Source organism: Vanessa atalanta, chromosome 10 (assembly GCF_905147765.1).
Source record: "Vanessa atalanta chromosome 10, ilVanAtal1.2, whole genome shotgun sequence".
Lineage (NCBI taxonomy): Eukaryota > Metazoa > Arthropoda > Insecta > Lepidoptera > Nymphalidae > Vanessa > Vanessa atalanta.
This window is the reverse complement of record NC_061880.1, coordinates 5,527,338-5,544,445: the sequence shown is the minus strand read 5'-3', so window position 1 is coordinate 5,544,445 and position 17,108 is coordinate 5,527,338. Positions and strand designations below refer to the sequence as shown.

General features: G+C 29.1%; 1 protein-coding gene across 3 annotated transcripts in view; it reads right to left on the bottom strand.

Annotated features, from left to right (window-relative positions):
* LOC125066991 (serine proteinase stubble) overlaps window positions 1-16,313 on the bottom strand; it is a 117,525-nt gene extending 101,212 nt beyond the window's left edge. For all 3 annotated transcript variants that reach the window (XM_047675344.1, XM_047675342.1, XM_047675343.1), the window contains exons 1-2: window positions 16,210-16,313; window positions 3,787-3,865 (exon numbers count right to left, since the gene is read on the bottom strand). In XM_047675344.1, coding sequence (XP_047531300.1) covers window positions 3,787-3,808 — 22 coding nt within the window. In that variant the 5' untranslated portion in view covers window positions 3,809-3,865; window positions 16,210-16,313. The remainder of the gene's footprint in view (window positions 1-3,786; window positions 3,866-16,209) is intronic.
* Between the last annotated feature and the right edge of the window lie 795 nt (window positions 16,314-17,108).

Sequence of the window (17,108 nt, the reverse complement as noted above, 5' to 3'; positions counted from 1 at the left end):
AGTAATAAAATTTAAAACAACGTCCCACATTTGTAAAAGAATATTTAAAGATTGAACGAACAAAGAAAATAATCGTATAACCGCGCTAAATAAAAAAGTACTTTCACTAAAAAAACGTTCATACGAAGATGCAAATATTTGAAATCTCCGACCTGGAAGCACGAATACAAAAACAAGGTTTAATCGTTGCGAATGATAAATTGCCTCTGTTTGTTGTGCTCTTGAATCGCGATTGTAATGAGTCGGTTTAACGCTTTTATTGCTGCTTTGAAAACTTATAAACTAGGTATTGCTTGGGGCTTTGTATGTTCAGACTTATTGCTTTTTTCCCGCAACATCTATTCGAAAGTGTTTTTTCCATTTTGATCTTTTATATTGCATTTTTATAATATGTTTCGACTTGTTTCAGAACAAAATTATTATTATTATTAAAACGTCTATTATATGTTATGTACCAATCACATAGGTGGCGAATAGTTAATAATTGTAATATGTTAGGGGGAAGAACAAAAATAAGAATATAAAAGGATCGACATGCTATACAAGGGAGTGGAGTTTTACAGGCTGTTGATTTATATAACGAGTAGGATTCAAAATAAAAACATATTTCTTTGGTTATTGATTTATTTGAAATATGTAGGAAGTATAGTATATACTATTGATAATACATTGTTAATATTATCTGATATATCATTTAAATAAAATATTCCTATTACATTTAATTATAGTTATTTTATTAAAAAACTTAGTTATTATAACTATCACCGCAGAATTTCCATATCTCAGGTTAATGAGAGGTCATTCGTTTCATTTCATTGATCTCACCAGTTAGCAAAAGCCAAAAAAATTGTGATAAAAAATATAAAATATTATTATTCTTTATACGTTCCGATTGCATATACATTTAATAGCATTAATAATAACAGTTCAAGTCGAAAAAAGATATGGAAAATAACTAAAAGGCCTGTGTGTTTTAACACATACATTTCTGGTCATACGAATACCTTAAAATTTCATATACTAAAACTTTCTTTGGAATACATACTTAAATAATTGATTACTCAAAGTAATTAAAAACGTTAATTAAAAAAACGCGTTTTTTTAACTTTATGGGACTTTTCATCAAGTCGATTTATAAGTTCTAGTATTAAAACTACAATACCAAAATTTATTTTAATTCCTTTTGGCGTTCAAGTTTTACAAGCATAGAAAACACAAAATGAGTAAAATTATTCTGTATAAAAAATGGCTTTTAACAAATTAACAAACTTAAAACAAAATTACACGACGTCACTAAAAAGTAACTGTTTTATTTTATGTATAGAAAAAAATTATTAAAATATATTTCTTCTATTATTCTACGCTCATCATATTTTATTCAAGTTTAAATACATTATGTTTTTTTTTGTCTGATTTCGCATTGAAATGTTTTAAACAGTTGTACATTTAATTGTTTTCAACAAAACTAAAGATAATTTATTATCTCACATAAATTAGACTTAATTATTACTAATTTAAAATAATGATGTATTTCTATATGTTCCTGTTATATTAAAGATCAGTGACATCTTGATCTTTAACACTTTCAGTCTTGCCTTATTTAAAAGTACAGATATGTAAAAGAAATCTACAGAATGACTTTCTTAATAGAAAACTCAATAATATCAACATTTCAATAGTATATTATCATCTCGTTAATAACCCAAAAGATAACATCTCCTCTTCATTTAACAGAAGTTGTAGAGCTCTTTCCACGAAGCTGCACTAATTGCAAAACAAATTCAATGAAGCCAGTCCAACCTAAATTTTATTTTTTATATACATTGTCGAGCCGAGATGGCCCAGTGGCAAGAACGCGTGCATCTTAACCGATGATTTCGGGTTCAAACCCAGACAGGCACCACTGAAATTTCATGTGCTTAATTTGTGTTTATAATTCATCTCGTGCTCGGCGGTGAAGGAAAACATCGTGAGGAAACCTGCATGTGTCTAATTTCAACGAAATTCTGCCACATGTGTATTCCGCCAACCCGCATTGGAGCAGCGTGGTGGAATATGCTCCAAACCTTCTCCTCAAAGGGAGAGGAGGCCTTTATCCCAGCAGTGGGACATTTACGGGCTGCTAATGCAATATATATTGGTAGATTAAACGTCCTATGATGACGCTATCGATAAACTGAACAAAAGTCTCACGTTCATTTTAAACGTACCTAACATATCGTATTGAGACTAATTCGCAAGCTTTTGGTCGGTTTATTATAATACTTTATTGTTCCAATAAAGATAATAAATTTATCAAAAGGTTGACCTTTTCAAAAGTATTCCATGCAGTCACGACGCTGTTATAGTTTTATTGAATGTACTTGTATTTAAAAAGTATGTCACTCAACGACCCATAAACTATCTGTATTGAAGAAATCGTCGATCTATGTATTTCAAGCTGTGTTGCCGACAGAAGGACAAACCAAACACTTTAGCATATGTCAAATAAATCATGGGTGTGTAGGGTGTGTAGTTCTGAAATGTAATTTCAGAACTACACACCCTGAAAAATATTTTTATTTATTTTCTTGAGATTGATTACGTGTTATAAGAAGGCAATATGTGTGCACATGTAGATAGATATTTTCGTGAATGTGTGTAGTGTATATGAAAATCATTATTTGTTTATCATATTTTTTTATATAAGATTTTAAATTAACATGGTTATTTTTATTACTATAAGTTTTTGAAACGGAATATTTACCATGGTTTTTATTTCAATTTGTTTCACTTTTTTTTCTAATGAAATTGTCATAATTTAATCATATACCAATTATAATTCGATTCAACCAAGTTTTTATTAAAAAAATCAAATAGAAAAATAATAATAATACTGTTGTCCTCAAAAGCGTTAAACGGAAACTCAATATTGCGATCGTACTTAACTATTTTTATTAGTTTAGTATTACAATGATTGTTCAATACATTATTTAAGCTACAATTTATATGCGCCATAAATTCGGTTATTTGGGTATTGCGAACAGCGATCTATTTGTTGTGCCCTTTATAAATCATTTATAAGAAAAAAAAAGGATAATACATCGACCGTTAGCATAATTTATTACATCTAGGATATAATGCTATATCAAAAAATACTACAAAGCTACCGGTTAAGTTTATAGAAAGAAGGCCAAAATAAAAATAAAGAATTTGGCCGTCGTGAGACGAAGATTAGAAACATCGAAATTGATGATTATTGAAATAATTTATAATTAAACAAAATCAATAAATATATATATATATATATATATATATATAAATAGCAATCAATTATGTAGTAAGCCAGATACCATGCGAGAGGTGTCATGTGACATCTGGAACTCTCTTTATATATTTTGTATTGAATAAATTAACAAAAATGAATACTTTCATATAGCATATAATTTTTTTACAAACAATGTGATCATTACGATTATCAGACCTATATATTTTCTATTTAGTTGGTGCAAACTAAATTTGTCATACCAATCAACATTACATTCAAAAGTAAGTATTCGGTAAGTTGCTTTTGTCAAACATGGCTGACCGTTGAACCATCATGTCATTTAGTTTCATGGATTTAATATCGAAATATCTCGATTATACCAAATTTGCGGATATATGTTTGTTGTCAACTAAAAAAAACATTATTTTTTAACGATCTATAATTGTGGATAGGTATCAATCGGGTCTATCGTAGACCTGCACGAAATTATTAATATAGATTTGGAAGTAGCTTCAAAGATTATAAATGTGTGTACATACCGGGTGCGCGGGCGGCATGCATGTGTCGAACGCGCGCGCTCGCGGCGCATCACCGCACTTGCACTGTCTGCAACACGCCCTGCAACATGCACAAGATACATTAAAAAAAACACTCTCCGTTACATTCACTCTATGAAATCAAATAAAAGCCAGATCTTGTATTTTAAATTAAAACTATTGTGTTCAGATTTAATAAATAAATAAAAAAAAGACTTATTAAAGCATAATTGATCTGTAATAATTAATTATTATCACTGTTAGTAGTTTTCTGGTATGTTTTGTAAGTTTAAATATATCTTATTTCATGTGATAAACAAAATACAGAAGGAACGTGCGGAACATTATAGTGAAACCATAAAATCGAATACAAATTTAAAAACGAGTAAAAAATCCTGGTACCGACAAACGACTAAATCTAATATATTTATCAATTAAATTGAAAGGCACTTGTGATGAATTAACAAAATTTAATTTTAATTTTTATACGCCTTTCTTGCTTCACTATAATATTCCACGCACTCCAATTACCTTTTGTATAATAGTTATAAAAATAATAATCATAATATACTTAAATATTAGTAGAGGAAAATTAATATGTTGTGTACTTTATTAAAAAACTTATATAATGGAAATAGCTAATAGGAGTATAAGTCTCTGTTCTATCTTCTAACTAATATTGATTCGTAATATTTAAGTAGTTTTTACACGCAACATACATCAAAAGAAACCGTTTCTCAAAACCCACATTTCAAGTCGATTAGTTTTTAAAGATAAAAGTAACGTGACTTTATATAAAAAATTTAATATATTTTGAATAAATTATCAATTAATATCGTTCGAGATACACATAACTCGTTATAAATTAAATATTATATTTTATAAAAAATAAAACGACTCCATTTAAAATTATGCCTAACTATTTAAACACTAATATTTAAAAATCAATTTAATTTAATCCGTGTTGCTCTTCATGTAGAATATTTAAATGTTATTATAATTTTATTAATAAAATTTACAAAATGTATTCTAATCAGAGTACAAAAAGCGTTTGTTTGTATTTTTTGTTTCTTATACATTACTAGAAAACATAGCACAAGCGTTATCTATGTAAACAAAAACGAAACACCAGTCACTGATTAATCACAAAATCTCAGAAACTATAACACTTACTAACTTGAAATTCCTTATAGGGTGTAGACTTTCGCTAAGATTTTACTAAATATACGGATTTAACGAAACTATACCCCTAGGGGGAAAACGGGGCTTGGAAGTTTGTGTTTTATAAATTTCGCGCGGGTAAAGTCGCAGTTTCAGCTAGTCGTTATATAATTAGTAATATATAAAATCTACATTATCTTATCTTCTACTATATTTATACAATGATTTTTTTTTCTTTGTTCGTCAATCACGTAAAAGTTACGGAACGTATGAGTATAAGACAAATTGATACGGATTCGTTCGTAGATGGTTAAAGGTAATTAACTTTAAACAAACTTTTCATTCCCTTTTTTTAAATTCAACGTTCATTTAATACTCAGCGAAGCGGGCGGGTAATTCTATACATCATGAGGATACTCTCCCTTAGGATACCTTTTTTCAAACGATTGACGTACAAAGAAAAAAAACATTACATACTCGTATATATAGATAGCTCTCCTACATATGTTATTGCTTTCACTGGCGACAGGAAATGATTCGTTATCCCCGAGAGATTTAGAATTGCAATTCAACAGGAAAATGCTGCTAGCATTCTTGCCGACATTCCACGCGGTCATGATTTGTACATTATCTATTTTTAATTTTACGAATATACCGTAAGTTCTGAATTAAAATTATAAAGTAATTCTTATACATATGCGAATAATTACTAACAGAAAAATTATAAAAGTTTCGTCTGTCTATCCGTTCACATACAGGAAAAAATACAAACTACATCATGACTAAAAATATAACCTAGGTCCAGAGTTATTAGGTAATGGAATTAAAGTGTATCGGAAATATTTATTCGGATTTTATTTGAAATCAAGCATGTTTGACGTTTGTAATTTAAATACTGTCTAAAATTGTATAACAATAAAAATCCCAAGTGATAAAACTATATATTCAGAAATTAATTCATTTATCAAAGTCAATTACAAATTCAAATATTCACATGATATTAAAAATATGTAATCTTTAAAAAAATAGGATTCCCAAAACACCGTTATTTCGTCATTAAAAACTGCTAATTTTCGTAATTAATAATATAATCTGTGGAATTTATTCGCATTATATTAATTCTTCTTCACGCTCTGGTTTCAATATTCTTAAATGAACAAGAATACAAATATATCGTATAAATTCTAAGGAGAGAGTAGATTTTCTTACACGTCAGTGTCAGAGGATAATTAAAACATATCGCTTTCTTCATTTCCATACATAATACGTATTGTTTTTAGTATTTTAGTAACACACGTTCTGTTTTATTTTATTTCAAATACGTAATGGGAAAATAGTTGGTTATTATAATAATTATTTAAAAATAAATATTAATAATAATTATTATTATTTAAAAACAAACACACGTGATTATATTTCAATCCACGAGACGTGTAATATTCTAATTTCTTAACGAAATATAATCACTTATGAATATTAATTTCTAGATCTTCATTGTAATTCAACAAAATACTCGAGCGTACTAGTAGACAAGCACTAGTTTAATATAAATAACTTACACAAATAGCTTATGGTAAAAACTTAGGCTTCCGTAAGACAATACGTGACGCTACTTAAAGATAACAAGGTCGATTTGCGGTGTGCAGATTACTCCTATTTTCTCATAACGGTTCAATCATAGTCACTTTAGAACTGAGGTCTGTTGATATGCAATTGATATATTATACACAGAACTTGTATAGATAATTAGAATACAATAATGTTAGTAAACTTGTATAAAATTACTAAACTATATTTTTATACATAGTAGTGTGTTTTAAAACAGATATGCTTATTCGTTTTCTATTACGAGTTAAGTAGTAAGTGTAACATCTATTGGCGTGCTTCAGAGATAAAAACGTTTCGTATGCCGAGACGACATACGGCACGGCATGACGTGCCGCCGCCGCTACTTTGTGTTTACACGGCACGTATACGAAATATTATTATAATAATAACAAAATAATTATGATTTTAATAATCAAACTGTATTATTTTATTTCTTTATTTTCTTTTCATATCTAATGGGAGTTCCGTGACAGCGATATTTTAATTAGTGTAGTTTACACACTGTTTCGCCAAATAAATAGTATAAGCGGATGAATATAATGATTAACGATACGATACAATGTTGCACACCTCGAATGAGATGCGGCGTGTTATTGTTCTATTATTACCAGAAAGTAAAAACGGCAATTCACAGCTTTAATTATTTCCAACAACTTTATATGTATTAACTATATGATAAAAACTACGTTAATGACATGAGGACGTTCCATACCAATAAACATTTCTTCATAAATTGACGTCACTTTACGTAAACTAATAATAAACAAAAATTATATTTTTTTGAACACGCGCAAGCTATCTCTTGTAAAACTTTTGACCTCAATATTTCAGTGAAATTTCTGTGATTATTTTGTAAATAATAAATTCGATGAATTCTTCATCAACAGAAAAAAAAATATAAATATATATAGTTGTTTTTCGTACGTGGATTACCACCCTTAATGATGAGGGTAGTTTAAAAAAAGGATTGCGGGTAATATTTAATCTACAGAATATTTCTACAAGAAGTTAAAAATCACACCCCACTATTATTTAGGCATGCTTCTAAATAATATCGAAAAGTAATAATTATATATATGGTCTAATAACCGAGATGGCCCAGTGAGCCGAGATGGCCCAGTGAGCCGAGATGGCCCAGTGGTTAGAACGCGTGCATCTTAACCGATGATTTCGTGTTCAAACCCAGGCAGGCACCACTGAATTTTCACGTGCTTAATTTGTGTTTATAATTCAACTCGTGCTCTGCGGTGAAGGAAAACATCGTGAGGAAACCTGCATGTGTCTAATTTCAATGAAATTCTGCCACATGTGTATTCCACCAACCCGCATTGGAGCAGCGTGGTGGAATATACTCCAAACCTTCTCATCAAGGGAGAGGAGGCCTTTAACCCAGCAGTGGGAAATTTACAGGCTGCTAATGCTAAAAATGGTTTAATATAACCGATATAAATTTAATTGGTTACGAGTAATTGATACTCGCACACTACATATCCCAGACACGTTCTCAAATAGCTTGTCGCTTTTGTTTAATTATCCATGCAGAATTAAATTCCGAGGCTCGAGTTTATCTTGCGTAACGGCACGTGTGATTTTGACAAATCTTATAACTGGACCGAGCGCGGGAAACTGGAAAAGGTTTAATTGTATTATAATTACTCGGGTCGCTGACCGAACAGCTGTTATGTGAGGTCAGTCCACTTTTCAATTATTATCATTTCGAATATTGAAACAAAGGAAATATGATAATTGGTATATTTTTAGTCAATTTGAGTTAAAACACGCGACTTCTTTTGAGTAGACTTTATATACCGTTAGAATAGATTATTTTCTGACAAGTTATAAGTGTATGGAAAAAAATTACTCATATGTTATTAAATTAACATCACTACTTAACGATAAAATGGCTTGTTAAGCATATTAAGTAGTTTTGTAATGGTTATTTTATATATAATAGGAGTTAAAAGCTAGCTTAGTTTTTATTTAAAATTTAAAAAAAAAATCATATATATCCAGGTATCAAAAAAGTGGCAAAATATCATTAAATTAATGCATTTAGTTTAGGATTGCTAAATGATATCAATGGACCTCAATATTTGGCCAGGTAAATAATTCTGAAATTATAAGTAATATTATACAAAAAATTCTCACTCATAATTAGGAAACGGCATCTTCTCTCTGAAGTTTGATGATTATTCCGCTAACCATCGAGTATGCCATATGAGTTGATAGATGAAGCAAAGTCGTGAACGAACGTCTTCTGGTAACAAATTTACTTACACAGAATTGGTGATCAATAGTGTTTGCCTGGTCGAATAGCCTAAAATTTTTGGTTGAAAAACATTAATTTTATCTCTCATATATCAGCTTATACCCACAGACTTTGTTAAACTAGAATATTCATGTCACCCATTATTGCAATAAGTAAAAAGATTGGATAAACGTAATTCAAAAAAGCATATAACCATCCTTTATTTATGACATAGTTTCATTTAAGGATGATTTCGCCTCGATTGGCCGAAGTATTACCAATACGTCAATAGATTTCACGTGATTGGCTCACAAAGATCACACATCAATACATATGTAGAAGTTAAGATTTTTCCAGGATAGTTAAAACTCTATGTCCAAAGTCCATAATATATAATAACACCTTAATTAAAAAAACCTTACACAAAAATCTAAAACCATTTAATTTCCTCCATTGTTGTTCGAAGTTAGTAAATGCGAGTTCCCGGAAAACATGAAAATTGTACTTTTGTTTAAACATTTAAAAAGGTATAATTATTCTTAACTTGCTTAATTTATCGCAAGAGAATTGTATGTTTTGTTAATTTAATATTGTAGTTAAAAATGTTGTTATTTAGTTAAATAATTACCCACTCATTCTTTTATTTCATCTTTAGTAATAATTTATTAAATGAAATCTTATAACAAGTTGAATACCATTGATGAATAAAGTAAATAAATGATTATATTATAAATCTAATATCCGTAATTAATATTATAAATATAAATTTTGCATATACGTTGGCAGGGGTACGGAAAAAGACAAAGGGTAATTAAAACTAGTAAAATACCAACCCCCCCTTCTTCCCTTCCTGCCTGCGGCGGAGAGATCTCCCAGACGATGGCAAATCCGCTGGCAGAAACTATTTAATTCAAATAGTACAGTTTGAAGTTAATCAACACTATATACGATGCTATTTTGCTATGTGTCTTTAAACGTGTTGTTCTACGACCACTTCGTTTGGAAGTACATTAAACCACGTTTAAAATTTAAGTATTATTAGTTACCCGTCGGTTCATATGAACTTTTACACTGTATTCAATAAATATTTAACGATGTCGTAAAATACCCACACACGACACTTGACTTGATAAGGTGACCGCTTAATTTAGACAAGTCGTTACTTTTATCTAAGCACGTGAAAGCCTTAGAGCACGGAAACATATGATTGGATCAGATTAAATTTCATTGTATTTTGTAAAAATACTCATACTAAGATCTATGTATTCTGGATATGTTTAGAACTAGAATTTAGATCTTATTCGGAGATCGAGGCGTCAAAACCGACCTATTAAACCTCAGTTTTCATATACTTAGTCATCTTGTGTTTGCAGGTGAAGGAAAACATCGTGAAGAATCCTGCATAAGTTGAAAATTTATCACATATGTGTTCAAACCACATTGGCACGGTGGAAAACCTTCTCTTTAGAAAAAAAAAATACATCTGGTACGTTTACAAGCCACTTTTACTGATACTATAGTGTATTTTGCTGTAGTCTAAATGTACTCTTAGATCCCGGTAACCTTATATCAGGTATATTTAATTAAATTATTAAATTATAAAGATATAACTGGCACTGGCACATCATACAATTAAGTCTTTTCTACGCGACATCATTCTACCTTTTCATTTTTGTACATCATGTCATATATTCTGATTCAAAAAAAGTAAAAGACTTAACTAATGGATTTATTTTTAGTAAAAAAACAAGTCGTTTAAATAAAAAGGTCTTAATCACAATCACATCGATCAATTTCATTCACTAAAGGCGTATAAAAGAAATAAAAAATGATAATGGTTAAAAAGCAATATTTTCTAAGTGTGTTCCTACCCTTACTATCTCTATTAGGCTTACAATAGTGATTACATTACACGGACATCATCAATCTATAAAATCTATAGGCTATGATTACAGCCAGCGAGGCAGCTCCACTCGAACCGGTGGCGCGGGTTCAGGTTCCGGATAAAGTAATCTCTATTAGACTAACCGACCACATAGACAAACGCCATTCGTCACATAACATATGTATAGTTTTTAACCAAACATATAAATAAAGCCTGGCAACATTTTAAATTTGTGTTGGAGTATTTTCACTTCTTTATTGGAATGACTATTTTATTCTTTACGTAAGGGACACAATTTTTTTTTTTGGAAAATGAATCAAACTAAATGGATACACTTTCGTATTGATATTTTTCTTATCTTGTGTTACAAAAGATAAAATATGTTTAATTAAACACTTTCATTTATTACATCAAAATCCACTTTATTATACATTGCTCCAAATCTTACCTCTATGAAAAAAAAAAAAAAAAAAAAATACAATCGTCAGAAGACAGAGAGTACACGAACTTTATATGAGAGTCAATGCGTATGTGTGAGTAAGCTTCAGATGCATGTATTTCTTAGTATTAATATATCATGAAAAGCTAGTGCTATCTTTAACTTATCAAAACAACTGAAGGAACTTGTGACGTCTAAAGTATCAAGTGAAACAAATAAACTTCAAACATATTAAAATAAACTGAAACGCGTATAATGAAGCTCCATTTCAATGTTAATTAAATACACTGTTTATATTTACTTTGTTGATTAAATGAAACTGCTAAAACCTAGTTCAATTTGCAGTTACATTAAAAATATGTCTATTATGACGGTACTTTCTATTATAAACTCGTAATAATTAATGTCGATATTTACTTACACAAAACTAGTCCCAGCTTTAATTAAATAGAACAACAAATTTATATATTTAGTTATACAATACATGCAAGATTGAAATGAGGTTGAAAATAGTGTTCATTTTTGTAATGATAAAGCTTTCAGCTATCCAAAGATATTACCATTTATTTTCACCATAAAAAGTAGAATGGAAGATGGAAATGTTTGATGATTATTATGGAGAATGGCTTGATTGGCGCGATTCAGATTACAATTAATTAGTAACAAATTATTTCTAATGAAAAAAATTACAAGTCTTGACTCGTGGAACAGGTTTACCAGCAACATTTTCCAAATTGCAATTATTCTAATTTTCCGGGAGGAAATTTAAGTCTTCTGAAGATAAAAAGTAGGGTTGTTAAGTGTTTCATTTAACTATAAGCGGCGTGTGATATGTTTATTTTCTCTCGCATATATTGCGAGTGTAATAATGTGGACGCATATTAATATTACTATTGATCTTCATTGCATTAAATTTCGAAGTTTATTTTAAAACACTTATAAAACGGATGAATGACAATTATATGTATAATTTAAGAACGTGACGATGATTTTGTAAGCAAAATAAATCGTATCTTGAATTACATTACATACTTGATGGTGCGTGCTAGACCATCTGGTTAGGTACTAACTACTCATCTGATATTCTACCGCCAAATAGCAGTACCCAGTATTGTCGTGTTCCGGTTTGAAGGGAGAGTGAGTCAATGTAACTACAGGCACAAGGGATATAAGCAATCTTGTTTGGTACACCTTAGTTCCCAAGGTTGGTGGCGCATTGGCGATGTAAGGAATGATTAATATTTCTTACAGCGCCATTCTATATTATATTCTATGGTAGTGACCCTCACCGTCACGTAGCCCATTGGCTACCGCCTACCTATATCATAAAAAAAAATATAAACAAATACTATTTATTTATTTTAAGTTACCAAAATAAAACTGTTTTAAAAGAAAATTAAATTTATAAATGTTTTAATAATTGATTAAAACCCTTCTTAGTCTGTGTAATTGAAGAATCGTGTTAATAGTGTTATGTTACGGTGATAGATTTTCCAATCGATACTCAAAGGAGATTTGCAAGTTTCTCACCCGTTACATTGATGGAATTAATGGTGTCGAGAATCGTATTACTGAAAGCAAAGTTCACAAGAACTTGAGTATCGAATTTTATTTTATTCAGTGCGTTATTACTTTTTTAACACGAAATTATTTTAGAAGAAACTATTTAGAAAAAAAAAATGTTTTTCTACTACGATAGTTTCTTTTCAGTAATTTTTATTGTTTTTTTAATAACAATATCCACTAAAAATAAATAAATTTAATGAGTAAACGGACTAATTAAATTTATTTATCCTTTTCTTAAGAACTTCAAAATCATATGAAACATAAAAATACCACTAGTAGGCCATCATTAGCCTCAAGCAATAATTTCCTAAGATACACACACATTGCAATTTTATTATATTTAATTAACTTTATGAACTCTAATAAGAGTAGTTGATACATTTCTAAGTATCACTGTGTGCCGCAAACACTACGACATAGGGCTTCCACAATTCTGTATATCATAGGAAAAGTACTCGAACTTTTGATAAAAAAATTGTTTTGAAAATCAAATATTGAAAATGGGCAATTCTATAAAAGAAGATTAAAAGCTAATCCTTTAAAATTTGCCAGACTATTCGTTCGGTAAAACTTATAATATCAGATAAAAATGAAATGACACAAAACAAATATACTATAAATATACTATTTTTTTTTTTTTAATATGTTATTAATTTTAAATGTGTAATCGGTAATTTATGATTGATTGATGTTATTAACATAGAATAAATTAAATTGATTTATTCTATACAGTAGGTATTGATTTTTTTTAATAATTCGAACCATTACAATTATTTTCATAATAAATAAGAGAGAGCTTATAAAAGATAACTTATTCCAGCACTTTTTTTACTTTATATAAAATATACCTTTACTTAGAACAGTTAAAATACATCTCAAAGATAAATGGTGTAATTGGATCTATCAAGAATCCCTTGGTCCTTATTTGAATATTTTAGTCCAAGCCCTTGCATAACATACGTAACTAATTCAGATACAGTTTCAGGTTCGTTAACATCTATGGCAAATTATTTAAGTAAAATTTTACTGCCCTTTATAATTTACTAATAAATATACGACTATTTTTAATATTGACGTATATCGGATACATTAAGTGGATCTATCTATTACAAAGAATTATACAAATTGTTTACTTTTATAAGAATTATTGCAAGTCTGCGCATGAGGTCGCCGCACTTGTAACTCTCACTGTGCGGGCTACTGACACACTGAAATGTAGAATCACCATGCGTTTTAGAGATTATTTTAAACTTTATTTTTGCTTTTGCGATTTTATTTTAAAGCTATACACTCTATAAAAGTATTACCTTTTTTACCTTTTATCTTTAAACCAGTAATCTTTGTATACAAGAATATTTTTTTTATTGTATGTATTTTTTATCTTGTATTGCATTATTATATTTTAAAGTTATGTATATTTGTCAATTAAAGTGTTCCTTTTTCTGATACGCTTACAATTAATTAAAAAATTATTATTATGGAATGACATTTAACTTTTTTTAAATCGCAGTATCCGCCTATATCTGTTTTGTTGATAATATTAGGTAGTGTATTGTTGTAAAAAAAAACAAAATTAGTTACGTTCTTTTTCGTCTATATTTGTTAGGCATAAAAGTTATCCGTACTGTACAATACGATCGCTAAACTAACAGACACATATTAAACATAGAATTTAAAACAACGAAAATATGGTAACCCTCCATTCGTAGGAAGCAATCTTCGCTACGCCGGCTGTAGATTCGTTGCATTTTGCATGAGCATTAGATATCTACTCTATTATTCTGCATTCTGTTACACTCAATCGTTTCTTGTATGATTATGTTATTTCTTTAAATGGACTCATAGAGATATTTTTTAATACATTAGCTATTACAATGCTAAATATTAATTACGTATTTAACAAAATTACACAAAGTAATTCAAAATGTATGTTGATTCAATAGTCAGACGGTCAATCAAAGAACAAATTCAAGTATTTAACTTTATTTATGTTAAGTCAACAACAGTGTTATAAATTACCAAGCCATGAAATATTAACAGTCTGATAAAACATTTTTTGTAATTTATGTTACAATACGATTACCATTTTTAAAATAAAAAAAGTTATCAGTATTTATAAAGATAATTAATGAGTAGTAAGTGGTACTTTAAGAGATGTTTTTAAATCGTAAAAAATAATGTTTACTTGACAGTTTTTATGGACATTAGTATTCACACGATACATATATTAAGACATAAAATCGATATATTTGAATACCTTTACTGTTCGCCATAAATATTAACGAAATTATAGAAACAAAATTCCAAAACAAAAATAAATAATGAAATTAAAATTCGATGAGCGCGTTTAATATATACGGGTGTTGTTTCGATATTATATTGAACTGAATATTCCTATAAGTAGAACATATTTATAAATAAATAAATAAACCTACATACAGCTGAATAATATTCAGCTTTTGTTATCTTCTCGAAATTTCAGGGTACACAACTATTAAAAACACAGATTGTGAACCTTCGGTTATTGTATATTCAAGTATTTAAGAGTATTGCTCAGTATTTCTGTGGATTTTTCTTCTCATGACTGATATTAAAGATGTTTATTATAATATTCTGGAATATTTGAGACATATATTTATTTTCCCAATTATAGACATGTTCAGTTGTAGTATGTTTAGCTTGTTACTTATACATATTTAAAAAATATATACACAACGCAACTATTTGTTAATAGGCGAATAATAATTTATTACAATATCAAAGTCACCGGTCTGAATAATTAAGTATAAAAATTAAAAATAGTTGCTAATTTTTGAATGAAGAAATATATCTTAGTGCTATAAAATACTCCATTCATAAGTATATATATATATATATTCTTTTTATCTTCAAATTTTTCATCTTCCTGTTAGAGACCCTATCTTAAAAATTCAGCTATATAAAGCTGCAAACATAGCTCAATTCTTATCGTTGTCCATAAATGCTTATAAAATAGGTACTTCAACGGAGAAACTCATATTATACTATCGTATAGTATTAAAGAAACAGTATTATTAATTGAAACATACTGCGAAAGCTAATCTTTGATACTGTCCAAATATAAATAACATTGTAAGATTGTTCAGTGGAGATGCGTCGTGCCGCTCGAACGATTTCGTGCACTTTTTCATATGACAAGTCTGATTTCTAAATAATTTAAATACGCGCACGAGATCTCTAATTAAAACCAATCGGAATTGGATTTGTATCGTCGCGTGATGATTTGTATTGCTTTTATGGGTGTCGATATTATTTATTAATTTCGTGTGCAACTGACCTAATAAGCATAGAATTCACTTCGTTATTACAAATCGAAATTTCCTGTTTCACTTTTTAACAATATTACTTTCATATTTATAGTGTATGTACCTTATTTTTGAAATAAAATTTATTAATATACAGCATCTGAACAAAACGCATTATTTGACTGTTGAAAATTATGGTGCTTTTGATAAGAAAAAAAAAAAGCACGTCACTTACGATTTCAATGGCACAGTAACGGAATCCGATTTACACACAAAACCATGTCACTATCACTGGTCACTTACACGGCGCGTGCGTGGCGAGCCGGTGCGCGGGCGCAACTGAGCGATGAGACGTACCAGCTTTCTGTAAGTGATTGCAATTTTTCTTGTTAGCGTTTAAGGTATTGATGCGATCTTCCGTACTATAAACAATGGGATATTCGTTTAAAACATCAACGTTAGTTTTTTGACTTCTTAAATTATTTGCGTATGTTAATGTTTATGAAAATAAATAGAAATTACTTGCTTTCCGATGTTTTTTTCAACATATTATCAGACTCCAAAATAATAGGTATCCATCTTTGTATAGTAGGTACGTTTTTGCGTCGGAACTTTGTTTATGTAAATAATTTTATTCGATACGCATTTCAATTTAGGGGAGAAATAAGTGCAAAAAAACTCGAGAACCTGCCACTTCCACCGCTGCAATTTATTTAAACATCAAGTTTAGTTGTCTGTATATGAAAATAATGATATAGGTAACTACAATTATTATATTTTTTACACAAACATTAATTTTCCTTCAAAAGGAATAATACGATTTTTATTTTTAAAACATATAGTTAATAATTTGTTGAATTCTGAAATAGGTTAAATGTTTCGAAAATCTGTTTTTGTTTAGTATAATAAAAAAAATTGATACTAGAAAACTAAAAATGGTGATTATCTATCATACCAAATGTGATAATTCTATCCTAAAGACATCAACGCGTACGCATGCGCAGACAACAAGGTTACTCAAAACAAAGTTTTAAATATAATTAATAGGATAACCGAGTATTTTTAAATCAAAACTAACCGCATCTAATCTAAAAAATTCTAAAAGAATAATGTAAAATTCATTTTGATACGCTT